The sequence below is a fragment of the Canis lupus genome, chromosome 31, assembly GCF_048164855.1.
Source record: "Canis lupus baileyi chromosome 31, mCanLup2.hap1, whole genome shotgun sequence".
Taxonomy (NCBI): domain Eukaryota; kingdom Metazoa; phylum Chordata; class Mammalia; order Carnivora; family Canidae; genus Canis; species Canis lupus.
This window is the reverse complement of record NC_132868.1, coordinates 8718111-8745995: the sequence shown is the minus strand read 5'-3', so window position 1 is coordinate 8745995 and position 27885 is coordinate 8718111. Positions and strand designations below refer to the sequence as shown.

The window sequence follows — 27885 nt, the reverse complement described above, 5'->3', positions numbered from 1 at the left end:
CACATTGTCATTAATAATTTATTTATCCGTTCCAGGGACCCCAACCTCATTTAAAAACCAGAATTGCAAAGCACTCCATCAGCAAAAGCACATAAAACCCCAATTAGTATCATAAGACAGCTCTTACTCTGAGAAAAAGTTTATTTCACCTTTTGTTACAAAGGCACAGAAGTCATCTGAGACCACAGTACCGTGCACTGTGAATGTGCAACTCCATAGTCCTCGCAGTCTACGAGACCCATGAGTTATAGATTCTTTCTATAAATAATAATTAAAAGAAACATGGGACCATAAAACCAACATAGCCATAATAAAAGGGACCTGAAACTTCCCGCCAGGGCAGCTGTGTGTCTTGACAGGAATAAGACTGTAACAGTGACGGTCTATCACCAGCCACAGGCACAAGGGACCCAGCTTTGCCAAAGAAACAGGAAAATGAGCAACTTCTAACAAGCTAAAAAATATATATAAAAGCAGTACTGATATCATTCTATCCTCTCCAGTCTTCAAAAATCTGTACTTCACACAGATGAGAAGTTCTGGGTCTGGCTTTGGACACTGAGGTGGAGGCCCCTGCAGCCTGTGTGCATAGGTGCTGCCGGGGCATCCTTGTCGGCGCAGGATGGCCTCACCGGGGCAGGGAGGTCTCCGTCGGGGCAGGGCCTGAGGAACCCGTGCTGGCGTCCAAAGGGGCGTCCGAGGGGGTGTCCACGGTGGCATCTGCGCTGGCGTCCACACTGGCTGCTGGGTCTGCTCCGGGTTCAGCACTCACCTCGTCCTCTGGCGGCCCAGAGCTGCCCGTACTCTCCTGTGCCAGAGAAGTCCCCTCCTTCTTCTTTTCTGCCAACACCTCCAGCCCCATCATCCTGAGATAATGAAGCCGTTCGTTCTTGGGCACAAAAGTCCGAATGGAGGCCTTTCCCCGCCATCCACATAGCACAATGGGGCACTGGAGGGTGTCTGGTTTCCTACAAATGAAGTGGCCGAGCGTGAGTATCAAGCATCCTCTTGACACACCAAAGCAGGTATTAACAGGCAACCTTTCCAAAAACAATATGCCCCGAGCCCTTGGAGCCATTCTAGCCTGCGATCCTGCGGAGGGTTTTCTCAAAGGAAGATCAGCCCCTGTTTCACATCCTAAACACTCTCAACATGTTCATGTTGGCCAGTTTTTCCTTCTCAAAGCTCTAAAGGAATAACCCCCAAATCCAGAATTCACACACACTTTCAACATCAGAATTTCCAAATACTTCCATCTCCACAGGAGACCAACCTGTGAGGCCTCATGTCTGCAGAGCCAGACGGGGAGCCAGACCGCCCCTGCTGTCGCCACTCAGTGCTTTCCCTCCTGCCAGCTGGGTGACCCCAACTCTTCTCAGTTAACCCCCCACCACATCACACATCACAGGACAGGCCCCAGGACCCCATGCCTCCCGTTTCCAGCGTGCAGTGTTCTCAGGGCCCAAAGCACCCCCGCCTCCATGAGCCTGCTCCATCCTGCCACAGATGTGCCCACCTGCTTGCCAGGCGGCAGCAAGCCCCCTTTCTTGGCTGAGATGGCCGGCAGTTACCATGTGACTCATGTGCCCCTTACCAAGGGCCTTGCAAATCATTGTTTCCTTCCAGGTCTGCCACTGGTCTATCATTTTGGCTCCGAGAGCCCTGTTCAATGAACCCTACATCCCACACTCCGTGATGTGTAGGAGCGTTCCAATTATACTTAAAAATGCACACACCAGGAAAGAGAAGGGGCTGAACCAGGGAGAGAAATAAGCCATGACAAGGAGAGGGAAAGTCCTCAGCACCCTTCCACTTTCCCTGCGGAAAGCCTGGACAGCACGCGGAGAAAACACGTTAAGGGGAAAAGATAAGAGTCCCGACTCCCACCTTCAGTCTCTACCTAAGGGCTCCGCAGCCACCTCTGCACCAGGTGCCGGCGTCAGTTTGTTCGTCAGTTTGTGGAAGAGCACGTGGTTCCATACCTCTCAAACCCGTTTCTGGGTCCTGGTCTTAACGGTTCTGACACTGCCCCTTGTTCCCGGCACACCCAGAGCCCGTTTTCCTTTTCTTGGGTTTTCCTCCACGAGTAGAGAAGTGGGCTGAAGCCTCCTTGACTTACACCTTCTCCAACCCAGCCACTTGCACTCGATGCCCCGTTCACTGTTGCGTGCCGCAGACACCTGGCAAGCACGGTCTACACCTTTACAGCGCGGCTCGCACGCAGGACATCTGTCTCTCCTACTCCTGCCCCCTCCCCTTGCTGCTCCCATCTCATGGACCTGGACCCCCCAATACTGCCAGGAGAGCCTGCAAGTCCTGGTTCCCTTCTACACTGCCCTTCGGAGCTCCAAACATTAAGCCCGTGGTGACGCACCAACGTCAGCCCAAAGAACCACACCTGGAACTGCCTTTCAACTCCTGAAACTTCTGCACGGCAGCCTGCCCAGGTCTCCTGCGGCCTATCCCAGCATTTCCAAATTCAGCATGTCTGTTCTCCCGTCCTTCCCCTTGACTGGATGACACCTACACAGCTCAAGCCCAGAAGCCATCCCCGAGCACTCCTGCGCCTTTGCCACCCACAGCTCACCCCATCTGCCCTACCTCCAGACGCAGCCCTGTGGGAGCCCACGCCACCTGAGCTTTTCACCCTGCTTCTGGGCAGCGCGGACCATCGGGGCTAACTCTCAACAGACTCCCAAGGGCTGCGTGATCCTTGTGAACACCACGGGACAGTGGTCAGGCAGTGGCGCACCCCCACACCTGCCCTAGATTATACTGCCCGGTGCCTAACAGGGAACCCACAGATCCGGGCTGAACCCTCGGCAGAGACGGAAAGACCCCACCTGTCTTGACTATTTCCCCTTTATATTCCTTCTGTTCAGGATGGAAATCAGAACCAGATTTCTCAAGCACAGAAAGGTAGTACTAGACATTTTATTCTCTAAATGAAAATTTGTTTGGTCTGAGCTGAATGCTCCTGTAATAAAGTACTTTCACGGTGATACACAGTAACATTTGTCCTAGCGCTTCTCCGTTGCCTTTAGGAGAAGGCTCCCACATAGAAGCATAGAAGGCTCCCACGACCACCCACAGCGCCCCCACCAGCAGGAGCGCCCACACTTACGTAGGGTCCGGCTCGTACTTCAGGACGATGCTCCCCTTAGCTGGAAGAGAAACAGACATGTGTTGGCGAAGTCTGCCAGTTGTCCACACCGTTTATGTGTCCAGGTTGCAGAGAGAGCAGCAAATAATCTGCACTCTCAATCTCAAGGATCCCAGTGGAGAAAAAAGGACTTTCTAGAAACACAGAACCACCAGCAAGCCGAGCACCAAGTGGGACCATCCAGACAATCTGGCAGACGACGGAGTCAGACCACTCAGGGATTTAGGTAAAACTACTCATACAGTCTCTCTCAGCAGCAGGGAGATAGGGATTAACTACTGGTTAATGCTCACATTCAAGATTAGGCAAATAATTGCTCCAACTTCCAGAAACAGCACAGCACACACATAAAAATTATCAAAAAGTACACCATGATCATCTAAATGTGGGATTAAGGAGAAGAAGAAAACAAGTACAAACAGTCCCTTTATCCTTTAAAATAATCTCCACTTTAAATGCAGTTCCTGCTCGGGACACCAGGAGACAGATTCCACCCAGCAAATGATTTATATCCTTCAGTTGCAAACATAGAATACATAACCGCAGTAACTTGATTTGCTCAATTTCTGTGCAAACTGAGCCAGAAGCTGTGGGCAAAGTTATAATAAATAACCAAGAAGACGGGTGTCTGGGGGGCCCATCAGTTAAGCGTCTGCCTTCAATTCGGGTCATGACCCCGGGGTCCTGGGGGATCGAGCCCCACATCAGGCTGGCTCCCTGCTTAGCGGGGAGCCTACATCTCCCTCTCTCTGTGTCAAATAACTGAATATAATCTCATTAAAGAAATAACAAAGAACAAAAAAATCAAAATTAGAATACTTGGTGAATTTTTTTTTTTTTTTAGGTGAAAATACCACCAGAACACCCTGAAGTGGAAGTTCATAAAATACCAAAACAATGATGTGACCAAGGATCTATTTTAGTGGACTGGTCAAGCCACGGGAGAAGCTGGCAATGCCTGCATCCTGCTGCAACCCACCTGCTGAAATGCCAAACAGCCCATGCTGGTTAGCATCCTGCCCTCGTGATGGATGAGGACAAGCCGGAGCACCAGGATATGCCCTCCTTCCCTGGTGGCAGGTGCTCGGGGCTCAGGCTCAAGGGACAGCCAGGGCCCCACACCTGTCGGCTGGTGCAACAAGGGCCCTCACCATGGCCTGCGGGAGCAGGACAACCTGAGGGGGGCCTCAAGCCCCAGGTATGCTGAGATTGGACGCTGTCTCCACAAAGCCCTCTGGAAGCTGACAGTAGTAGAAAAAAAGCTCTAACGAGCTTGAACAGCTCCGTCTTGTCTTTATGAGGACAAGCCAGGCCTCTATGCGAGTCCAACTGCTTACCCAAGTCCTTGGCTTGGCTGTATGTCTCACTGCTAAGTTTTCTAAAAAACGGATTTTCCTGGGTTAACAGAATTTTAACATCTTCCATCGACACAGTGATAATTCTTGAATTGATAAATGGATACAACGTGTATATTCCCTGAGGGAAGAGAGGCCACCATGATGAGTGTGAACAAGGCCCGCTGCCCCTGGGGCCCTTCCAACCCTCCCCTCCCGGCAGGCCCGCGAAGGGGGGCACCCCTGCAGGGGTGTGAAAGCAGACACACTCCTGCTCAGAGTCCGGAGGCTGGCAGGCACCAGCCCAGTCTCGCAGCAACTGCACCTGTGGGGTTACCACCACTGGCTGCTTCACGTAAACTCGAGGCTGGTGCTACCAACTCCATGTTCCCAATTACCTCCTGTGCCAGACGAAAAGCACAATCGAACTCTTCACCGCTGTTATTCCGACACCACACTTTTATCCCAGTGTTTATAACCTACAGGTGGAACACATAAACGAAGGCCAAAAAACTAAAATAATCCCCTTCTACCACAGGAGGCAGAGCTGTAAGCAGGTGCTGAAGGGAAGAACTGGAGACACTTTAGAAGTTGTCTGACTTAAAGTAGGGGTGCTGGCGGCCTCACTGATGCTCTGATGGCACTGGTTTCATGTGGCTGATGTCCACCAATCATCACCACAACATAAACCAAGAGAATCTGGGCCCCGCCACCACAACCGCCTGCTGTGTGCATGCAGAGCCAACACCAGAGCCAGCCCATGCACGAGCTAGGCCAGACCCCCACCCCAGCAGCCTGGGCTGCACTGTGCGCACCTTCATCCGCTCGCTGTTGTTTACCAGCACGTTCCTCAGCTCCTTAGACACCATGTACAGCTGCCTTTTCTTCCCTTCTGTAGTTCTAGTTAACAAATTCATCTTTGGGAATGAAGGATCCAACGCATAAAACTTCCTACAGATAAGACCAAGCTGCTTACAAGTCTGGTTCAAGCGTGACAAGGTGGCCTCAGGCATGGGCCCCGCCCCCAACAGAGTATGGTGTCTCATCTGTGGCTCAGGGGGCCCTGCTCACCCACCACCCACACTCAACAGAGTTTGCCCAAAACCCTGGGCCAGTTTTTCTTGCAGTACAACTAGATCTGGGACCTTCACTTTTAAGTACAACTTCTTGCTCTCACCTGCAACTCCAATGACCTGAGGACACCTAAGCCAAGTGACAAAGGTTCTAACGGAATCTTACAAACCTCTGTGGGGGACTCATCATCCACAAGGCAGCCAGGTGCCCATTGTGGTCAACGTGAACTGAGATTAACTAAGCAGGAAGAGCTGCATTGGAGCCCATAATCCTAAGCACCTCTCCTCTGTTTCACGGAGTTCTAGTTAGGGTACCTCCCACCCAGACCAGGTCTCCACTTCCCACAGGATCTGGGCAGGGCGGCTCCAGCCACTGATTTGGAAGCTCCGCTGGGTACCTGACATTCAGGGCCACAGCGCAGCCCCCGACCCCACCCCGGGCACTTTATTGCCTCTGGCTGCTCACCGAACACCAAAGCGCTTGGTGAACACGCTCTCTAAAGTGTCACCGGCTCTTCCAAACAGTTATAAGAGAAAAAACATGCCATAGGGAACTAAATAAAAATATGTGGCCAAATGTGACCAATTGCACATGTGTATCAAGAATTACAAGGTTGAATTAGTCCTTACTGGATAGGTGGAAATAACGGGTCATCTTCAGGAATAAACACAAACGGATCTTCTTTAAATCCAAACAACTTCATTTTCTTAGATGGAGGCGGCCTGAGGAGGGACTCAGACAAGCAGCACTCAGTCATCAGTCCTCGGGCTACCCGCCCACAGAAGCTCTCCCCTCCCGCCAGTCCTCTGCACGCACCCAACCCCCGTCCACAAACAGCAGCACCCCTGCAGTGGGGACGGCCCTGCAGCCCCTACGGGTGAACGCGAGGACTCGGAGGTGCAGACGGAACCCCTTCTCTTACCCACACACTCCGTCTCTCTTACTTCCGCTGTCGTCTACATTCTCAGGCCTTTCCATCGTGTCTGTGTCCTCCATCCCACCGACGGCTTTACTTCCCGGCTCAGTGGGGTCCGCAGCTGCTCCTCCTGTGGGATGCGCAGGGCTGGCCCGCACAGGCTCTCTGGGCTCCGCCGACTCCACCTGCAGCTGTACCGGGAGATGAGCACGTTTTCACTCCAAGCACGACCCACTTTACGCCACCCCAAGAAAACCAGCACTCACGACACAAAAACCATCCTACTTCTCTAGTGTTTCATATACAGAAGGCAGAGTTGTTGGGAAATATCTTAATCCATTTGCCGTTATAAGCAGAAGTCATGGGTGCCTTTTCTTCTGAAGTTAAAAAAGATTCTATCTTAATCCCGTAAAGAGCACGTACACGTAATTTCCCAGTAAAGGCCGACAACACAGCCAGCTCATCTTCGTTCAAAAATGCTACCGTGCACCTGCTCTGTGTCAGGCAGGCTGACGGCTATAAACGGGCCAAACACCATCCCTGGAACAGCAGGCAGGGTCAGGACACGTGTGTAAGTAACTGCAGCCCGGGAAGGCCGGTGCAATCGTCCTGGGGCACCTGGATACAAGCCCTCAGGCACGGGATACGGTGTGCCTCCAGGGACATGGAAACAACTGCGGCATAACAAAGGAACTGCGGAGCTGGGGCAACCCGTATCAACCTGGCTTTGAGAACGAGCCAAATGGCTGACTTACCAAAACTGCTTAATGTGCATTTTATACAAAATATTTATAAACAATTATTTAAAGTGTATCCTAACAAGTCGCACCATCGGTGACAGTGGTGATTTCCAGTCCCTATGAAGTAAGCTTACAAATTAGGACACCCGAACACAGGAAAGTGAAACACGCTCCCCAAGGAGCTCTGAAGTAGATGAGCTGGCGGGACTCTAAAGCAATCCGTGCTAGGCAACACTGCCTCCCAGAAAATACATTTCATTCAAAATTAAAAAACGAAAAGAGAAAAAAGAAAAAAGAGAAAACAGCCACCCAAAGGCCCTGCCCACCCCCCTCCAGCTCCTGGAAATGCCTCCTTGTCCTTCCCAGGCATCTCAAGTGTCCTTTTCCCACCACCCCTCAGTGGAAGGAATAAGGACCCAGGATAATAAAAGAAAAGGGGAGGAGGCTCACTATAGGAGCAAGTGAAGCCCCGCCATCCTACACAGTCCCACACTGCACGGAGCGGCAGGACTCAAGGGAAAGCCTGACACTTGTCTCTGGACATGGTCCCAGGACAGAAACGTCCACAAGGCCTGAGGCCGCTATAGTGAGCGGTGAGGGCACAACACGCTCTACCCAGAGCCGTGTGTGCTTTCTCACTGCGTCCACAGAGACCAGCACAAGGAAGAGGAATCTCAGATTGAATTCACACGATTCTAAAACCTTAGTATGAAAGCACAAATAACAACTTGTTAATAGCTTCTTATGTGATTACAACAAAATAAAATTATAAGTACACTTAACTCAATAGAAAATCATTAAAATGAATTTTATTTTTCTTTGTACTTCTATTTTTGTTATTTAAAGCTTTTATTTATTTATTTGCGCTAACACAAGTGAGCAAACATGAGCAGTGGGAGGAGAGGGAGAAGGCGACTCCTCCCTGGGTAGGGAGCCTGATGCAGGACTCAATCCCAGGACCCCAAGATCATGACCTGAGCTGAAAGCCAATGCTTAACCAACTGAGCCCCCCAGGCACCCTTGTGTGCACTTTTTAAAGGGACTGCTAGACCATGGAAGTTACACATGTAGTTCGTGCTCCCTGTCTGGGACAGCACTGCTCAGAGCTCCTGACTCTGGAGTCTGGGACCCAGGAGATTTGAGAACATCAGGAGTGAAACACTCTCTGGCCTCATGCAAGCAGCACGGCACCTGTCGGAAGCCCTGATGTGAGGCTGGCCACTCAAACATTAACATGCACTAGGCATATCCCAGGAACTTTTCCTTTCTGCCCCTCCAAAGTCTAAGCATTATTTGTCCTCCTTTGTAAGCATTCATGTGAAACACTGACCTTCAGAGTGTGATTTCAGCCATGTTCCGACATTATAGAAGGCTGAGATAGGAACTAGTGAAATAAATGTCATGTTGATAAAGAGGACAGCAGACATTACAGGGCAAGACTCAAAAGGCTGCCCTTTTACTCAACCTGTTTCAGGGCCTCCAACAACAACGCAGGAGGCAGCTGATTCCTTAGGACAGCTCAGGCCTTCTCGGTCTCCTTTCCAGCCTGGCCTGGACAGTCTCTATCACTGCCCCCCACAGCCGGCGGGGAGACAGGCTGGCTTGAGGCTGGCAGAGTCCTGTCACTCTGCAATGGGCTCAACTGAACCAACCCCCAGGGAACAGAGCATAGCAGCCAGCTTGGGACTATGACCCTGAGTCGCACAAGAGTCATTATGTCTTCTCAATGTTTAACAACTGGATTTAAGAGGCAAAAAGAACATAATCCCCCAATCCTGCCTTTTCCATAGATCTATCCTTTTAAGACATTGCTGCTTTTTGGAAAACTCAAAATTTAAATGAATCCCTGCCCCTGCCACACACACGCTTATGCTCTGCAGCTTTCCACGTACAAAAAATGCTCCACTGACCACTGTCAACGTCTGCCCAGAATGCACAGAAAGCTCACATAATAAGCCACATTATTTCAGAAGACACTTACCTTTGGTGGACGTTTATTCCATGGCATTGAAGACTTTTTCACTAATACTGCCACAAAGAACCCTCCAGTATTCTGATGATGTGGTAATATCCTAAGACTGCAACAAAAACAAAAACAGGGATCCCTGGGTGGCGCAGCGGTTTGGCGCCTGCCTTTGGCCCAGGGCGCGATCCTGGAGACCCGGGATCGAATCCCACATCGGGCTCTCGGTGCATGGAGCCTGCTTCTCCCTCTGCCTGTGTCTCTGCCTCTCTCTCTCTCTCTCTGTGTGACTATCATAAATAAATAAAAATTAAAAAAAAAAAAAAAAAAAAAACAAACCACAATGCATACTTTTTTACCTGATTCAAAATATAATCTTTTCAGAAAAAAAACTGCAAAGATGATCTGTGACAGAAAAGTCACGTCTTCTGGTCAGTGTTCACACAACCCTTACTGGCAGACAGCCAGCGTCAGCTGTGTACACGTTTAAGGTAGCATCCTAAGTACAAGCGTTTAGGTCCTCACCACTTGCAGTGCTTACAAATGCTTAATGCCAGCAGCTAACAGGAAACGAGAACTTCTTTCTTGCTGGCAAATTCACATATCTAAAGTATGGCCCAGGCCTTGCAGGAACGCCACAGGGCCCGAACTCCCCACCTTCCCAAACCTCTGCAAGCCCCACAAACTCACCAACGTTCAAGGTGCATCGCCTGTAACTTTTCTGGGTCCTTTGGTGGGAACATGGTGGGCCGGATCTGGGTGTGTCTGCTGTGAGGAACATCTTCCCACTCTGCAAACCACTGTCCATCTTTCGTCATTACCTGCAAAAGGAGACAGCAGAACTCCAAATCACCGCACTACCTAATAAAAAGATCAGAGTGCTAACATAAATGTTCTCAAACATGATAAATGGCAACTCTCATTGCTCTTCAAAGCTGAGACTATGTGGGAAGAGAAAAATGAGGTAGATGCTCTTGTATTGCATTAGATAGAATAATCATTTTGTAAAAGTATTTTCCATGCAGGTTTGTTTTTGTTTTTGTTTTTTAACAAGCCTCAGATTGTTTCTGGTTTAAAATTGAGAAGTGAATTGTTTATACTGGAAACGAAGCTTGAATCCCAGCCAGTAATAAAAACACAACAGAGCTAGACTTATGGGGATGAGAATACACAAAGCTGATTTCTAATTACAGAATAAAGGTAGGGAAACGTTTCTGTTGCCAGAGAAAAATATTTGTATAATCATACCATTTGTCATTCAGTATTATTCTGAAATTAACTCTCACCCAAAACTCACAGTACAACCAAAAGTAGTATTTACTGAAGTTACTCCAATGTAGACACATTAAAATGCATGATTCAGACCTGCCTGACAAGATGTACCTGCTCTTATCAGTCAGTCCTCATAGCAAGATTACCTTCCAATGGGTGATTCCGGGCATCCACTTCAGCCCTGGCAACTCAGAAGACACATCAGCAAGTTCCAAAGCACCTATGTACAACAACAACAAAAAAATCCCCCCATGTTGTGCCCAGTGAATGAAAGCAGATGCAAAGGATCACATAGCATGTGGTTTTATTTACATGGCATGCCCAGGAAGGGCAAGTCCATACAGAAAGGACGGGAGTGGTTTCTGGGGCAGGGGCGGTGGGGAGGGGAGGACAGAAATGGCCTAAGCCTGGCTGGGAGAACAGCTGTGATCATAAACTCACTGTAAGTTACTTAGAGCGAGTGACAGTGCAGCACGTGACTTAAAACACCCCCTTATCCCCCCACGGAAATGTGCCCCAAGGCTAGGACTCTGAGCATTCGGCCAGCGCCGGACTTCTAGACACACACATCAGTCAGACAACATGGGTCTTCATGCCTGTAAGCAAACACCCCAGAGCCTAAAAGTAACATTTAAAGCAAACTGTGAAAATTTTAAATCTTTGTTTCAGGCCTGAGTTAGTCTCCTAACTAAGCCCAACAGGGCAATGGTCCAGCTTTAATAACATCCTGTCTACAGTAACAACATCGTAAGAAGCTGTAAGATGGGGCCATCACGGAAACCCCTTGTGGCTACAGATCACGGACACAGACTGGACAGCCTCTAAGAAGAGGGAAAGCCAACAAAGCTCCACGGAAGCTATGAAACACGTGGACGATTATAAAACAAAGCAAAAGTCCTCATGGCAGAGGTGTTATCGTAAGAAACCTCTGATTAAAGCACTGTCCTGACTCCTACTAGTCTACCTGAACATTCTTATTTTTAAAAGCAAACAGGGATAACAGCGCAGGTGGGCAGAACCTGGCTCTGTCCTCCAAACCCTGGCCAGGCAGGGCTCAGCAGTGACTCCCGACCAGCATGCGGGTCAGGAGATGCCGACGCTGGCCTAGTGTGTGCAGACCCAATGCCTGTCGGCCGCCCTGTCTACAGCCAAGTCTCAGCTCCCTCAGGGGGGGCCGCACCCCTCCCAAATCCTCAGTCACTGTCAAGTGCAAGGCTCAGCGAAGGACAACTCTTCCATGCAGCCCCATCTACACACGGTGCCTCTGACAGACCAAGGAGATGGGAGTCTACCCTGCAGTCTGAAACCACCACATGCAAAGAGATGGCTGCCCCACAAAACTGAGAATGGAAGGCCACCTGTCCCAGCAGAGGGACACCCACGATCACATCACTACTACCTGCCATGGAGACTATGTCCCTGCAAAGAACGTCATTCAGAATTCACAGGTAAGTACAGCCAAACAAAATAAACACAACATACTGAATTCGGATCTCAAGGACTCCGAAGGGGAGAACTACAGGGTAGACTACATAGCACAGGCCAGTCAGCCACTGCCACTGAGAGAACTGGAAGCTGAGGCAGCTGTGGATACCTGTCTCAGTATTTATGCTCCAACTTCCTTCATACACACATGTGGAGGCAATTTGGAAACAGTCTATTCTAGGAATCACAGTTTAAAATCCCTCTTTATTAGCTTTAAGACAAATATGAGGGGAAAAAGTAAAGTACCAGTAAGAACTTATAGAAGAAGTATTTTACATCAAACCATTATGGAAATTGTTGTTCAAAAACATTTCATACCATCTGTCTGCCCAGTTTCTCGTATATAAGAGTGTACTGAGACCTCACTTCCATTCGGATGGCTACTATCGAAAAGCAGAAAGGAACAAGAGCTGAGCCAGCCAGGATGTGGAGAAGTCAGAACCCTTAGGCACTGCTGCCAGGAATGTCTGCTGTGAAAAACAGTGTGGTCCAACCTCAAAAACGAACCACAGAATTCTATCATCCAGCAAGATCGACAAGATCCACAGCCTAGAAACTGGAGAGCAGGGTGTTGAGGAGCTAGCTGCACAGCCACATCAGAGCAGCACTTTCCGCAACAGCTAAAGTGGCGAATAAGCCCAGAGGCCCTGGACAGAATGTGGTATGCACACAGGGGGACGTCCTTAGCCTTTCCGGCAGAAAGAATGAGAACCCCACACGGGCTACGAAACTAATGAACCTTGAGGACGGTGTGCAGTGACACCAGCCAGTCAAGAAGACAAGAAGACAATCCTACCTGATTCCACCCACAAGATCCCTAGAGTGATCACACTCACAGAAGAGGACCATGGGGTCGGGAAACGCAGAGTTGGGTAAGAGGCCCGTAACCGCAGTTCTGCAAGACGGGGAGCTCTGCAGATTGGCTATACAACCGTGTGAGTGTTCTTAACACGACCAAAATGCAGAGTTAGGAACAGTTACAATGGTCAACTTCAAGTGTTTTACCACAGCTAAGATTTTTGCAAAAAAACATGATGAGGACTGACCTAATCTTTCAAACTTAAGAGACACAAAACAGGCAATCCTCATAATTCCTTAAGTGTGACAAATCCGTTATAAAGGCATGTTTTTAAGTCAGGGTATCTCACTTCAGGGTTTATAGGCTTATCACACAAGCAAAGGCCCGGGAAGAGGTCTGGGTGAACATACGCTATAGCAATAAACAAGGTCTTTGAAAATCACATACTTAATGCACCCCACATGCTTACCTTCACTCTTTTCCAGCAAAGATGCTATAACTGCTTCATCTTCGATGGGGTTTAGTGAACAAGTAGAATACACCATCCTGCCGCCCTCCACCAGCTGCTCGGCACCCCGCGTTGCGATCCGCAGCTGTAAGCTGAGAGGCAGACGCTAGGTCACCCTGAGACCAAACCTACTCACACAGCACACACCGCACAGGCACTCCTCGCATCACATATTCATCATGTTTTTATGACAGACATCAAATACAAAATAAACTATTCCCATAAAAAGAACTCTTTAAAGCTCCACACGAAGTTAGCACAAACCCACATAAGGTGTTCTGTGTTAACCAAAATAGTGTCTATCTACATAAACAATCTGTTTACTCTTCCCAACATGCCAACGACCAGAGCACAAAGCTGACTGATGACTCAAATCGGTATATTATGTGAGTCCCACCAGTAAGAACCCTCCATCCCTGCACAAATATCTGACTTTTGTATGAACAGCTTATGTGCCTTAGTACCTTCTAATCCTAACATCTATTTCACACACACACACACAAAGCTAAAACGTATTTAACAGAGAAACAAAATCTGCTGGAGTTATTTATGGTGAATATTCATTAGTATACTATAGACCACCCACAGTTCTACAATTGGGAGTGTGTAATTCTAACATTAAATGAAGAAAAGAATACACAGCTCTGTAGAGCATACAGAGACTGGCACGTTAACATCCATATGCACAGAGAAATGCTACAGTGTACTAAACATCACAGAAGTTATCTTTGAGTTATGAGACCTTCCTTTCCTTCTACTTTTAAGAATTTTCCAAATTGGGGCAGCCCTGGTGGCTCAGCGGTTTAGTGCCGCCTTCAGGCCAGGGTGTGATCCTGGAGACCCAGGATCAAGTCACACGTCAGGCTCCCTGCATAGAGGCTGCTTCTTCCTCTGCCTGTGTCTCTGCCTCTCTCTCTCTCTCTGCATCTCTCATAAATAAATAAATAAATAGATAGATAGATAGATAGATAGATAGGTAGATAGATAGATAAATAAAATCTTAAAAAGAATTTTCCAAATTGTCTTTAAAGACAATCAGTATCTTTACTGATTAATCAGTTTTGATTAACATCAAAATGTTAAGCAAAATAACACAGAAAAACAGAGCAGAGAGAAGAAAGCTGAGTAGGACAGTAAAAGGTAAGTGGTCATTTCATGGAAAACAGAGGTCTTGAAATGTTATAGGAAATTGTCATAAAGACATTTTTAATAAATGTGTACCTGAAATGCAATCAGTCTTCAGTTTACCCACTCTTGAAGAAGTTCTGAAAACTACTACCTCTGATTCATATGCAAACTCTCTCGAAGGCGACCATTTACTGGTGCTTATGGTCAGTCAACTCACACTCCGGACACTGTCACCACACTCAGGGTAACCCTGCCCTGATGTGGTGGGACTGCCTGCCAGGTGTAACCAAACTCACCCATGCAGCTGCAAGCTATTCAAGGTTGTCCACTTCTTCCAGACATCGATGTTTTTTCTCATAGTGCCATCTCCGCTAGAAAGGAAGATATTTAAGAACTTAAAACTCTGTTCAGGGAGACCAATCACAGTTTAACAAATACGTAATATCCAAGCTAAATTACAAAATGGGTATTTTTTATTATTATAAATGCCAATTAGAACCCCATCTAAAGGGACGCCTGGGTGGCTCGGTGGTTGAGCATCCACTTTTCGCTCAGGTCGTGATCCCGGGGTCCTGGGATTCAGTCCCACATCGGGCTCCCCACATGGAGCCTGCTTCTCCCTCTGCTGAGGTCTCTCTGCATCTCTTATAAATAAAATCTTAAAAAAAAAAAAAAAAAGAACCCCCATCTAAATTCTCACAAACCACAGTCAACTTTCTATTTCTGCTTTAGAGACATTAATGACACTAAACTTTATAAATTATACTTTAGGTTTCAATTAGGTAAGAAAAAACGGATTTGAACAGATATTCTCATTCAAGACTTAAGGAAATATCAGTTTGCTTTCATTTGAGAGAAATACTAGCAAAACTAATTTTCAGACCCAGGACACACAACCATCAAGACACTTGGATTCTCTTACATAACAACTTGGTTAATCAACAATCGTATTTTAATCAGATTTATGTGAATAATGACAAACTTACACTCATAAGGGATTTTCCACAGCAAATTCAATTAAGCCAATTTAATTTCATCAAGACTTTTCTATGCATCAAACACTTTTGATTTTCTACCTTTAATACAAATTGTTTCCATGTAAATGTTGTAATACAGACTTGATTGATTCATCTTTCTTCCACACCTAACTTTATCTACCCACTTTTTCCTGGGTGATTTCTGGATCTGGCTTTCTCGGTGTTTAGTCTCCCTTGGTGGTCTAGTTATCTGTCTTGAGGGGAAGGGGCTTGCAGGATGAAAATGTTCTAAGAGATATAATGGTTTTCAAATGACATCCCTTGCCAGTACAGCAGTGGCTTGAAATTCTACCACGATGCTTAGGATTTCCTCAGCTTACAACTCGGTGCTCAAACATCCCTGCATTCTCCAGGATGACACGAGAAGTGAGTTCTGGCTTTTGGATCAAAAGAACACAGGAATGGAAAACATCTGATCCAAAGGAAAAATCACATAACTGTGGCTCATGGCCCATTTTCAGTATTTCACAGGGCCTTCTTGCAGGAATTTTAAAGTGAAATCCGATTCATTCTTCCGACTTACAGCTCTCATAATGCATCCTGCCACAGGCAGGCAATCTGCTATGGTTTAAACAAGGTGGAGCATGTTAGTGGCCACCTTATGTAACCATCACATTCCGAGCCAATAGAGTTTTGTGATGGTTTCCATGCTCCAGCATCGACAAATTCATGTGCTCACAAGGTGATCACGGCCTACGCTGCTGCCTCTGAGAACTTAAGAGAGGAGAGATCTGCAGTTTTATCCTTTTCTTTTTGGAAAAACTCAGTTATTCAGTTATGCCATAAAATTCTTTTATGGGTAAACTCTAAAAATCTAACAATACATAAAATTTGAAGAAATGTATGTACAAAAACAATAAATACAGGCACGAGTCTCTCAAAGGTCTGAACTCCTACACTGCACTGCACTGAATAATAGAAGACTTGTCAGGAAAACCAAATAGGATCACATATCACTCCGTGACAAGTGAAGTTGGGAGTGGGCTCGCTCTGGATGAACAGATCAATCCTCATGATCAGCTCCTGAGACCGACCACAGCAGAGCTTACAATGCTATTACCCTCGCTGGGATTTTCTTTACCTTTGTGAAGACTACAAAGCCTGCCCAGCTTGTGCCTGCTCTACTGCACTGGGTGGCACTGACACTCTGAGCGTCCGTCTGCTAACTTAGGGTCACAAGGTCTCTGTCTTGATACCAGCTGCCAGGAGAAGGACGTGTACATATCTGGGTGTGTTCATGTGCAAGGTCCTTCTAGTCTATATTTGATTTGACTTCCTTGGTGGATTTTAGGTTCTCTGGCCTCTTAATTGCATAAATACCTGCAAGGGACGTCACATAAGATGCGATCATAGAAGAGAATCTCTTTTCTCCCATTCACATCTATTTGGAGTCTAGGTATGCTGGATGCATCGTGGTTGACCACCATGATGCAGGGGCTGCTCAGCCTTTTGGCCTGATGAACGAGCAGATAGCAACGCTTGTTGTCCACATCATTTGCGATGACAAACCCCTCTGAGAACATAAGGTTATAGCGTCAGGTGAAATGTAGCATAAGTAGAATAATTTCCTGAAATATATAAGCTCCTGGTTGGCAGGTAAGAAGCAGCAATCCACCAAACTCAAGACCCAAGCATAAGATTTGCCAGAGAGGCTAAGTAGTCCAAAAAGGTGGCTCAGCACAGATTTTTATGATCACAAAAAACAAAACGGCAAGATTTTTCCAATCATTGAATTATTCACTTTATAACAATTAAGCCAAAAACATCTTTTCTATTATTTTTAATAACAAAATAGAGAATGAGGGGGGCACCTGGGTGGCTCAGGTGGTTAAGCATCTCCCTTTGGCTCAGGTCATGATCTCAGGGTCCTGGGATCAAGCCCCACATTGGGCTCCTGGTTCAGGGGGGAGTCTGCTTCTCCCTCTCCTTCTACCTCACTCCCCTGCTCATGCTGTATCTCAAATGAATAAATTTTTTTAAAAATCTTTTTAAAAAATGGCAATAGGGGAGGAAAAAGTGTGGAAAACAATAGAATCCACTTACAAGTGTTTAAAAGACTGCATGTGTGTGCTGGGCCTCCTATTCTAAACCCCGCGAATCCGGTTTCTAGGGTGGGGCCCAGGTTCCTGAAGGTTGCCTGGCAGTCTGGTCTGAACCCCTGGCTGAGACCCGGGTGCCACCTCTTCTCATTTCTGGTTCCACCACTAGCAAAAAGGCACATGTGCTTCATAACACTATAGAATCAAGATTGTTCTAAAAATAGGAAGTGTAAAACACTGATAATAGAAAGAGGCTCTTTACTACTAATTTGTAGAAAATAATTAAAAACAGAAAAGAATAAAGAAGCCTTTTTAATAGTTATGTCACAGGAAAGAACACTTTGAACAAACAAAGCTGAACTCATACAGGAAGAGGTCAGGTGGCTTAACAAGGAAGGAGGAGAGAGAAGCAGATAAAATGCTGAAAGAGTAACACCACAGACAGGATTCTTCGAAGGAGCACTAGTGACACTGTGATCGCTGCCATGGTCTGAGCACTTTACCAGCTCAGAACACCCCCAAGTCCAGGGCTGACGGCCATTTCACACAGACATCCAATACCGTCACCTACCGTGCTGGGATTTGAAGCTGATGAGCCTAACAGCAGCTCATAATTACACTCTACTGCCTCTCACATGGGCAGTGAGGAATCAGAAAACAAACCAACACAAAAACCCACTATGACAATGTTACCACTCAAGATTCAAACAGAAACTTACCTACTTATGGCTAAACAGCAAGAAAAAAACAAGAAACACTACTTGCTTTCACAGAACACACACTTAATTCTAAAGTGAAGCCACCCTCCCCCCACCCCTACCCTCAGGTACAAACCTGTGGGTTTGGGAACTAGTCACAGTGGTATGTGAAATATCCAGTCCTACTCAGAGACCAATCTGCTTGTCACAGAAGGCTCTGAGACCCAACCGACAGGCAAGGTTACCCTCTCTCCCTCATCTACACTCCACAAAGTGGCATTCTGACCCTCCACAAGGCAGTCCAATGCCTACCTGGGAAAGGCACATTCATGTCGGCATGTAACATTTCAATTAACTGTGTGGTCTTTGATCCAGGTGCTGCACACATATCTAAGATCTATTAAAAAGCAAGAAATGTTTGATGTTTTTGAGAAATCAAACATTCTACACTTAATTTAAAACAACTATAGGAGTCATTCTAGTATTTTGATTTCTAAGACTTAAATACATTGCTTTATGGAATGAATCCTCAACGTTATCTATTTAGCTGCCAGGGATCTCAGGAGGAAGATACTCTGCAGAGGAACAGAATGGCACTGGAGTCCAATGGGAGCCATACGCTCAGGGGATGGACGGGCAAGGACACTCACTGCAGGCAGCCCTGTAAGCAGCCTGCTAAGGGACAGAACCATGAGGACTCAAATCTCAGCCCAGCCACTTGCTGGCCCTGGAATGCTAAGCTGATGGTTCCAATTTTTCTTTGCCTCCTTTTCCCCATCTGGAAAAATGAGACAGTGACAGCATCTACCCTCACAGGGACATGTGGATAACAAAATGAATGAATTCAGGAGAAGAGCACAAAGCAATGCTCGTCATGTAACAAGTTCTCAGGATGCGTTCATCATGATTTTCAATCTGAGTGGCAAGACCACTGCAGTTCATCTGTGTACTAAATACATTTAGTGAGTGAACTTTAAAGAAGAAAATAATTATGGGTTGTAAAATTTAAGACAAAAATAAATAATAAATAAATAAACCTAAAATAAAATATATAGCATTCTCTATCAAAAATAAACAGAAGAAAAAAAGGGCAAAAAACAAGAATTATATTAAGAAAAAAGTTGTCAGCAAACAAAGCCACTTTCTTTTTAACACACAATACCTTATGGTGAGGGTGAGCATTGAGTAACAGTGGTGGAATCATGCTAACAGCTTCTTGACGACTGATATTTCCCTTAGAAGATAAAATTTAAAAAAAAAAGGAATATTTAAAAAGGCAGAAAATTTCAATACTAGGCATTATTTCATATGCAACTGAAAAAGACCACATAATCATCACACATGCCATCAGTTAATACTATCACATAGAACGGTATGTAAATGGGACAGGTTTTTACACTAGTGAGTTAACGGCTGCTATCTAAAAGCTAAGGAAAAATGACCATTAATGGCAAAACTTACTGCTAGAACACTAGAAATGCATGTTTAATAATACTGAACTTTACAAAAGAAAGGGGAATGTAAGCTTCCGCAGTCCCAACTTGCCCTCTTGAGAAAGAACGAAAGGTGGATGAGCAGTCTCGGAGGTGGACGCTGCCAGTGACACCCCCTCGGCAGCAGGAAGCAAATCCCCGCAGGCACAGAACAGAAAGCCGCTGCCAGCAAGGCTCTCCCTCTCTGCTTGAACAGTAAGCTCTCTCTTAGTCCTCGTCTGTTGCAGGAAAAGCCACTGTCTGCTTTCTACTCACAAGAGCTGCCCTGCACAGGGGTGAGAATCCCAAGCACCCCTCTGTCTCCCCCAACTCCCACTTGGCCAGCAGCCCCCCTAGGTCCCTGCCAGCAGGGCGGGGGCCCCTATGGACACGTATGACTGCTCACACATGTGGATGGAGCTAGCACTGGCCTCACTCACTCCTCTGGTTCAAGCCCCCAGACTGAATGCCTCCGAAATCATCAGTTAAAAAGCAGCAGGACGTCGGCTGCCAGGAGACTTCGGCCCCATGACAGCATGGCTCCCCTGAGCCTGAACGGCCAGCCAGGCAGCCGCTGCGCACCTCATCCTCGCGCAGCTGTCCAAACCTGAACACAGACTCCCAGACAAACCTGCGGAGTTGCACCTCAGGGCTGTCTGGCCCACAAGGAGTCTGTGCACTTCCATCAACTCACAAGGCACACGTATTCCACCAAGCAGGTTACTTATATGATCCTCCACCCCAAGTTTTCAATTAAAGCATCTGAGTGGTACGAGGACAGAGCACCTGGCTAGACAAGCTGGCAGTCAGTCATTCGCTTCATACACAAGTACTGAAGGGGCTCTGCAGCTCTCAGAGGGCATCTAACCCTGCCGACGTTCCATCAAAACCCTGCACTGGCTCCCTGTGGCCCAGGCTACCAACCCAACCCTCCCCGCCCTTCCCTCCACCTGACCCCAGTTCTGCAGAGGCTACCCACAAACCCTCTGCTCCTCCAGAGTAAACCTGAGTTGCCCTTACTTTGCCCCTCTCACCTGACCTTCCATTTGGACGGGAATTGGAGCCAGAGAATCCCCTCTTATACTGACCCAGGGACAGAATCAGGAATGCAGCAGCACCTAGCTGGGTTTTTCCTTCCAGGCCGGGAGTGGAGTGGGCTGGGGTGGGAGGGATGGAAAGCCTGGCCAGCAGAAGCCCTGTTTACCAAGTCACCAAAGTGGCAAGAGCCCCACCGCGGCCCTGGTAGGAGAGCTGTGGGTGCAGCAGAGGTCAGGTGGGGTTGGGGCAGAGGGCCTCCAGGGGAGCTGTGGGGGAAGTACGGGGATCCTGAGAGCACCCCTGGAAACTCAGAATGAAAAGAAATAAAATAAGCATCACTTGGGGAAACACAAAGCTTTCCACGACTGGTAAAAGAAGACTCAAGAACAGAAAGGGAGGATCTCGGATTTTGAATATGCGAGTGACAATTCCAGAAGACCAAAAAGAAGACCAAGAAATGCACAGGTGTCCACTTAATCACAGGGAGCAGGAGGGAACCACTACTTTAAAGGAAAGGTTTGAGCCTAAAGTAGCAAGTTCAGTGCCTGAGCCAAACCAAGGAATTTGGGATGGCAAAGAGACAGCCGGGAGGATGCGGTGCCATGGAAAACCAAAGTTGTTAAATTCAGGCTTCATGGGTTTTTCGCAACAAAGGTGAAGCAGAGACAGGAGCGAGGGAAGAACAGAAATGATGAGAAGAGAGCAGACCAAGTGGCCATCTCCTGAACGACACCCTAGCACTGCAGCCACCAAACCCAGGAGGAGCAAGGAAACAAGACATCAAGGGCACAAGAGAGTCTGAGATCCTCCCCAAATCCCATAATGGATGCACCAAAGAAGAGCTGTAGGAGTCATCAGAAATAAGAGTGACAAACACTTTTCTGTACACCCTATCTACCAAATCGCTTCCAGTGACACTTATGGACAAAATAAAACCATAATACTAAATAGCTTAAATTAACCACCATGTGTTTAAATGAGAGCTTTAGGAGAACCAACAAGTCTAAAAAAATCTACTCACAGACTCGGTTTCGCTAACCAGAAACTGGTGAAACTTCTCCAGTTGTGGAGACTTTCTCAAGATTTTTCGACTCAAATTTGTGTGCCAGGCAAGTTCTTCAGGATACCTGACCAAAAAGAAGGTAAAGCATCAATGGATTATATACATAAAAGTACTCTTGACAACTTCTGGCTTTTACAGATCGTATACCAATGAGTGTCAATGAGACACTCAGTTCTGTTCTACTTCCCCACATGCACGATCCTCTTATGTACAGACGGCCAGCACCACATGACGTCACTGGGACATAAGCATCACGGTTCTAACTGCATCATGGCCCGGGCAAAAACACGAGAGCCAGGCAGCTCAAAGAGATCTAGTATGATTATTACTATGAAATTGCAATGATGATGTTCAAGAACAGATGAGAAAGTGGAGACTCCTCTGGTCTTCACCATGTATGCTAATGATGGTACAGAGGCCATCAGAAAAGAAGAAGTCCGTTAAGCAGCCAACTCTTGATTTCAGCTCGGGTTATGATCTCAGGGTCCTGGGATCAAGCCCCATGTTGGGCTCTGTGCTCAGCGAGGAGTCTACTTGAGATTCTCTCTCCCTCTGCCCCTCTCCCCATGTTGTGTATGTGTCTCAAAAAAATAAATCTTAAAAACAAAAAAAGACCTAAGAAATTTAAAAACTGCAGATCACAATCAAAATTACAGCTGAAGAACTACCAGAACGTTTGACATTTAATTGCAACCTTTTTTACAATATTTTTCACTACATCTAAAACAAAATAGCCCAATGACGTACTGAAACATTTTACACATCAAAAAAAACCCTAGGATCACTGCCGCACTGACTTGCACTCCTATATCATTATTTATATGGACCTAAGAATGAAGAAGCATCTCCTGCCATTTCTGTACTTAAACTTTCTGTAATGATGACACCACTGATTAGGAAACCTGGCTCACACATGATCCCTGAGCTCTAACTGCTCCAGTCAGCACACTGCTATGCCAGAGCCATGCTCACCCAACCTGGCACCAAGCTAGCACTACTTCCAACTCAGTGGTAAGTCTCACTGCAGTTTTAATACTTACTACTTAGTCTCAGGTGAATAACCAGCTCAACTTAACAATGCAGGATCACAGTATTTCCAAGTGTCAAATTGTAGCTAAGGCCACAGCCTTGAAAATGCAATCAGAACAGTTGCAAAACAATACATTTGACTGCTTTGAAACAGAGTAACTATTTGAAAGAAACAAACTCAGGCCTTAAGATTTTAAGACACTACTTGCCCATCAATGATATTAAGAGAGAAATCTGGGAAGTACTTTCCACCAAATAATGAAGATGAAACTGCCTAAAACTGTTCCTGACCACCCTCCAGCTATCCCAGCACTCTGCTCTATTCCCTATGCCTGGTTCCTTCTACAATATTTAACGTGCTTCAAAAATCTAAAACCAAAACACAATCACACTTAGCAAGCAATTAAAAAAGTTTAGTTTTCAAATATTCCCTTTGGCCTCCTCAGAGGTAAAATTGTAGGAATACACTCAGATTTGCCTTTTCCTATAGTCTTGTGGAAAATCTGCTATTTCAGTGCAAACTTTGCAAGACTGGGGAGACAAACACCTACTTCTATGAAATTTCTTGCAACCTTGAACTGTATGTGATCAATGACTTTCACATAATTTCTTGTAACCCTGAACTGTATGGGATTAATGACCGTGAATTATGCAAGTTACCACCTTACCAGATCACCAAAACATCTGAATGCCACATGCATTCAACCAAGAATTTGTTCAATTCAGTTATTAATCATTAATAGCTGAATTTTCATTTTCAAATAAAGATAAGCAGTCTAAATACAACCTGCGCAAATATTTCCTCATGTACTTTTTAGATTAAATTTTGGTTAAAAAAATAGAAATTTATTAAGATGAAAATTCCACTGCACGTAATTAAATTGTGAAAGCTATTAATCTTTCAAAAAAAAATACTTAACCTTCAAATAATTAAATACAAAAACTAATGATTAAAATGAAAAAGTATACATCTCGTACAGCTTTAGGAACCATGGTTTTGGAACAACAAACATCTTTGTAGCTTTTAACATCAAATAAGATACCTTAAAGAATTAAATTTGAATTTCTAGGTGTATAATTCAAATTTAGCTCCTGAGTCTTTAAAGTCCTACTTGGAAACTTAGCATGTCTTCTCAGGATGAGTTAAAAAAAAAAACTAGTGTCATCTTTATACCTCAAAAATTCTTACAGAGAAAAAATTATCTGTAAAAATATACAATATTCATTATAAGTCATCTTTCAACCCATACATAAAAAGAATAACAATCAAGTTATTCTCAACAACTGATCATCAAAATAATACTTTTATAAGAACGCTTTGGTATAATACCTTACAGGTCTGAGTCCACAAAAAGGAACAAAATCTGCCAAAGCTATGAGTCCTGCACTTAATATTCCTTCTAGAAAACATGGTTTTCAAAGACACTTTCCTAAATTTAATTCCACTACATACCAAAATGTAGAGAATATCATTCGATTTATTTACAGAAAACCACCAGAAGTCTTGGTAAGTTTCTTCTCTGCTTGCTTGCCAAGAGACTCATGGGCAGCTCACACAGACAAGCAAATCTGACTGAATGTTTGTACAGTAAAATTTGTCATGCAATGGTCCCGGATAACGGAAAAGCTGGTTATCAGGAACACAAATAACACAGTATGTTGTTCACACCCTTCAGCTGTGTGCTCAGATTATAGCTAACAAAACGTGAAAAGCATCACCAGTGGTTATCAGAGAGTGATTCCTGGTGGTTATCAGAGAGTGATTCCCATTTGTTCTTCAACCAGACAACCCCTGGGATGTTTCTCAGGTGTTGAAGAATTGTCTATTCCTGGACCCACTGCTACTGTTCAATAATCAAGATGGAAACCATCTATTAAATGTTGCAAGGCTAGAGTTTAACTGCAGTTTGCAGAGAGGGAGAAAAATGGCAAGCCTAACTGTCATGGATCTGTTGGAACCTGCACAATGACCCACCCAGACGCACCTCTTTAAGCCTACAGGATGCATGCTTTTCAGCTCCTCCTACTGCCCACCAGACTTCCTCATCTGAAAAGCTACATTTCTATGCATGTTTAAGGACCAAAGGCTTTCAGTAATTATACGTAGCAGCCAACACACGCAAGACTATTAGAAATGTGCACAAAGGCAACCTAAAACCCACTTCTTTTCAAAGTGTCAGGTGGCCTCTGCTTCAAACACCAGTACCATCGGTTAAATCTCCAAACCAAGGCACTAGAGAGGAGGTAAGTATAGAACGTGGCTACTGGGAGAGAGGAAGACGCTTGGTAATGTGCAGGTTAGCTCGATCAGCAATGTCACACCTACAGCAGCTAGAAAAACATTTTCCTTTCCTAACGACTTCAGGATAGTGGGCATGCAGTGATCACCAGAGTCATTTTCCTGTATCAGAACCTGCAAGCTGTTAAAATCTGACCAGAACGTTTGACTTTAAAAAAAAAAAAAAAAAAAGATGACATGTTTTTGACTTAAAATTGTAGGTTTATTCTTGTATCCCCGAAGTGCTGCTTTACAATGGTGACATCTGCTTTTGAGCTCAGCTGAATACTGATTTTAGCTTTTGGCCCTCCAGCATTTACTCAAAATGTCTATGCCAAGCACATCAGGGATATGGCCACGGAAAATCCAAATGACCAATGGAAAAAAGCATTAAAAAAAAGCATATCTATAACCCTCGTTTGGAAAAACCTGATCTTGCTTTGGGACCTCATACACTTGGATGACCAAAACCTCAGAAGTTGTCAGAAGTGCTGGTTAAATTCACCTTTTTACAGGGATCATTTAAAATCCTTATCTGCGAGAACTCTCAATGCCTCAAAGTTGATCATCTGAAATGTGGAAGGGTAGAAACTACTTTAAAGACTTTAAGATTCCTAAATTGACCCAGGGCTTGTTGCTGCTATAGTTTGTGCGTGAGGACTCCAGGTGTTTTAGAAGCTGGAACTGCATTGACTGGAATGATACTTGAGCTGAGCCACGAGAAGCAAAGAACCCAAAGGACAAGTAGAGAGAGGGTTAGCATGGAGGGCAAGAGTCTGCTCGAGTGCCAAGGACACTGGAGATAGGGTCAGGGGCGCCTAGGTGTCTCTGTTGCTTCAGTGTCTGCGTCTTGGTTCTGGCTCAGGTCATGATCTCAGGGTTGTGGGATCGGGCCCCGTGTTGGGCTCCCTGCTCAGCGTTGTTTCTTTCCCTGTCCCTCTTCTTCCCACTCCACTCCGTGTGCACACACGTGCTCTCTTACTCTCAAAAAGAAATAAAACCTTAAAAAAAAAAAAAAAGGCAACAGAGAATCAGCTGGAACCTGTCTGTGGCAACCTTTGTGAGGTTGAGCCTCCTTTTGCTGATCATAGGAGAGCCACAGGGCAAGAGTTTGGACGAGAGGAAACAAGGGGTTTAAATGGAAATGGACACAAGTGGTACCATCATGGAAGACAACGGGCTGATGGACTTGGAAACACTGAGAGAACCAACTGACCCTTAGGGAGCCACAAATCATGCATGAAAAGCTGCACACTGATGTAAAATAATACAGGGGAAAAGCACTGAGTAAAAGAATGCATGGATGTCCGTAAAGTCGATTCAGATTCTCTCACACTAGCAGCAAACAGGTTGCCAAGAAAACAGGTTGTCATTTGACAAAGATTAAAATCCTCCCACAGGACGAAGGCTTGTCTGACCTACCAACTCAGGGGCTGTGGAACTTCAACTTTCTGACCATCCACCTCCAGGTCCTCCAATTCCTTGAAATACTTGTTCTTCAGGCAGTGAAGAATCTCCTTTGCGTGGCTATTAAAAAACAAGTAAGTTTTGATCCAATCTGGATGGCTAATACGATATGTTTCATCCTTTGTTGAACCCAAGGTGACAAGTGTCTTAAAACAAAACCCCCTTTGCACTGAAAGCTGCCTCTTTCATCCCTGTTTTCTTCCTCTACCCCTTCCAAGTTTAAATGACCGTCATGGCTTCACGTTAAGGGAGTATTGCATTCCTTCCCTCCCAAGTATTCCCACAGCTCATATTTACTTGCAACTCACCTGGGAAAGATGGTACCACAAAGACTTGAAGGGACAGAGAACTGGGGTTTCGCACAAACCGTGTGAGGACATCAATTCTCAGGTGTCCCCGGGGGAGGGGCACCCTCGGCTCTCGGATGCCCAGGGACCATCCTTGCCCGGACGGCACGCTCCCGGGTCGCGGTCTCGCGCCCTGCACGCCCCGGCCTACTGCGTGCGACCCCTGCGCTCCGCCCTCACCGCTTCCGGACCCTGGGGTCCACTGCGCCGGGGGGCGGCGGTCGGGGGCAGGGCGGGGGCAGGGCGGGGGCGGGGGCGGGAGCGCCCTGGCCCGGACCCACGGCGGCTCGACGGGCAGCCAAGCCTGGGCACGACCCCGTCCCTACCTTTTGTAGCCAGTGATCCGCAAAGTGGCCGGGAGGGGCTCCCTGAGCGCTCCCATGAACTGCTCCCACTCGCCCTCGGGCACGATCTTGAGCTCCCGGTAGTAGTGCTCGAAGAGCTTGTTCTCCTTGACGATCTCGGGATAGCCGCCTTCCCAGGCCTGCGGAACCAGACGCGGGTCCACCCAGGGCCGCGGGGCCGCCTCGCCCACGGGGCCGCCTCGCCCACCGGGCCCCCGCCCCCGCCCGCCCGCGCGCGCCCCGGCTCCTACCCCCTCCGGGCGCTTGCCGCCGCCCTCGGCGCCGTCCTCCGCGCGCTGCGGCCGCTGCTGCTGCTGCTGCTGGAGCCGCCGGCCCCGCGCCCGCCGCCCCATGGCCCACGCGGCCGCGCACGCCGCCCGCACCCAGCTCCCCGCCACGGCCCGCGCAGAGGACTTCCGGGCTGGCGCGAGGACCCCGGCTCCGCGCCTGCGCCGTTCCGGGGCCCGCGGGCGCCGCGGGGAAGACGCCCAAGGCGCCGCGGCCCGTGCTCCCGGGGAGCAGCGAGCGAGGGGAAGCGCGGGCGGCGCCCGAGAGGGACGGGGGCCCCGGAGAGCAGCCCCGAGGTCGCCCGCGCGGACTCCGGCAGCTCCGCGGACAGCCCGCGGCCGCGCGTGCGCAGAGCGGCGAGGGGGCGGGGCTCCGGCCGCGGGGACTGGGCCCGCCCCCGCCC

General features: G+C 47.0%; 1 protein-coding gene across 2 annotated transcripts; it reads right to left on the bottom strand.

Annotated features, from left to right (window-relative positions):
* On the bottom strand, positions 1 to 27596 carry NSUN2 (NOP2/Sun RNA methyltransferase 2). Of its 2 annotated transcripts, XM_072807371.1 has the most exons (19): positions 27446 to 27596; positions 27177 to 27334; positions 26459 to 26563; positions 21688 to 21793; positions 19319 to 19390; positions 18469 to 18553; positions 16740 to 16932; positions 14679 to 14753; positions 13216 to 13346; positions 10609 to 10682; positions 9881 to 10011; positions 9209 to 9305; positions 6494 to 6678; positions 6201 to 6293; positions 5313 to 5448; positions 4896 to 4976; positions 4501 to 4639; positions 3125 to 3164; positions 1 to 968 (listed from the first exon to the last, which is right to left on the bottom strand). In XM_072807371.1, the coding sequence occupies exons 1-19, from the start codon at positions 27545 to 27547 to the stop codon at positions 629 to 631; spliced, it is 2343 nt and encodes a 780-aa protein (XP_072663472.1). In that variant the 5' UTR covers positions 27548 to 27596; the 3' UTR covers positions 1 to 628. The 2 variants fall into 2 exon arrangements, with proteins under 2 accessions (XP_072663472.1, XP_072663473.1); XM_072807372.1 differs by lacking the exons at positions 16740 to 16932; positions 18469 to 18553; positions 19319 to 19390; positions 21688 to 21793.
* Between the last annotated feature and the right edge of the window lie 289 nt (positions 27597 to 27885).

What these genes read in the sequence shown, in the direction of transcription:
- NSUN2 (XM_072807371.1), bottom strand. Translation starts at nt 27,547, where the DNA reads ATGGGGCGGCGGGCGCGGGGCCGGCGGCTCCAGCAGCAGCAGCAGCAG. An exon ending in GCGGCAAGCGCCCGGAGGGG is followed by an intron (nt 27,335 to 27,445) that starts GTAGGAGCCGGG and finishes CTGGTTCCGCAG; the next exon opens with GCCTGGGAAGGCGGCTATCC. An exon ending in GCGATGCACCTTGAACGTTG is followed by an intron (nt 9,306 to 9,880) that starts GTGAGTTTGTGG and finishes TTTTTGTTGCAG; the next exon opens with TCTTAGGATATTACCACATC.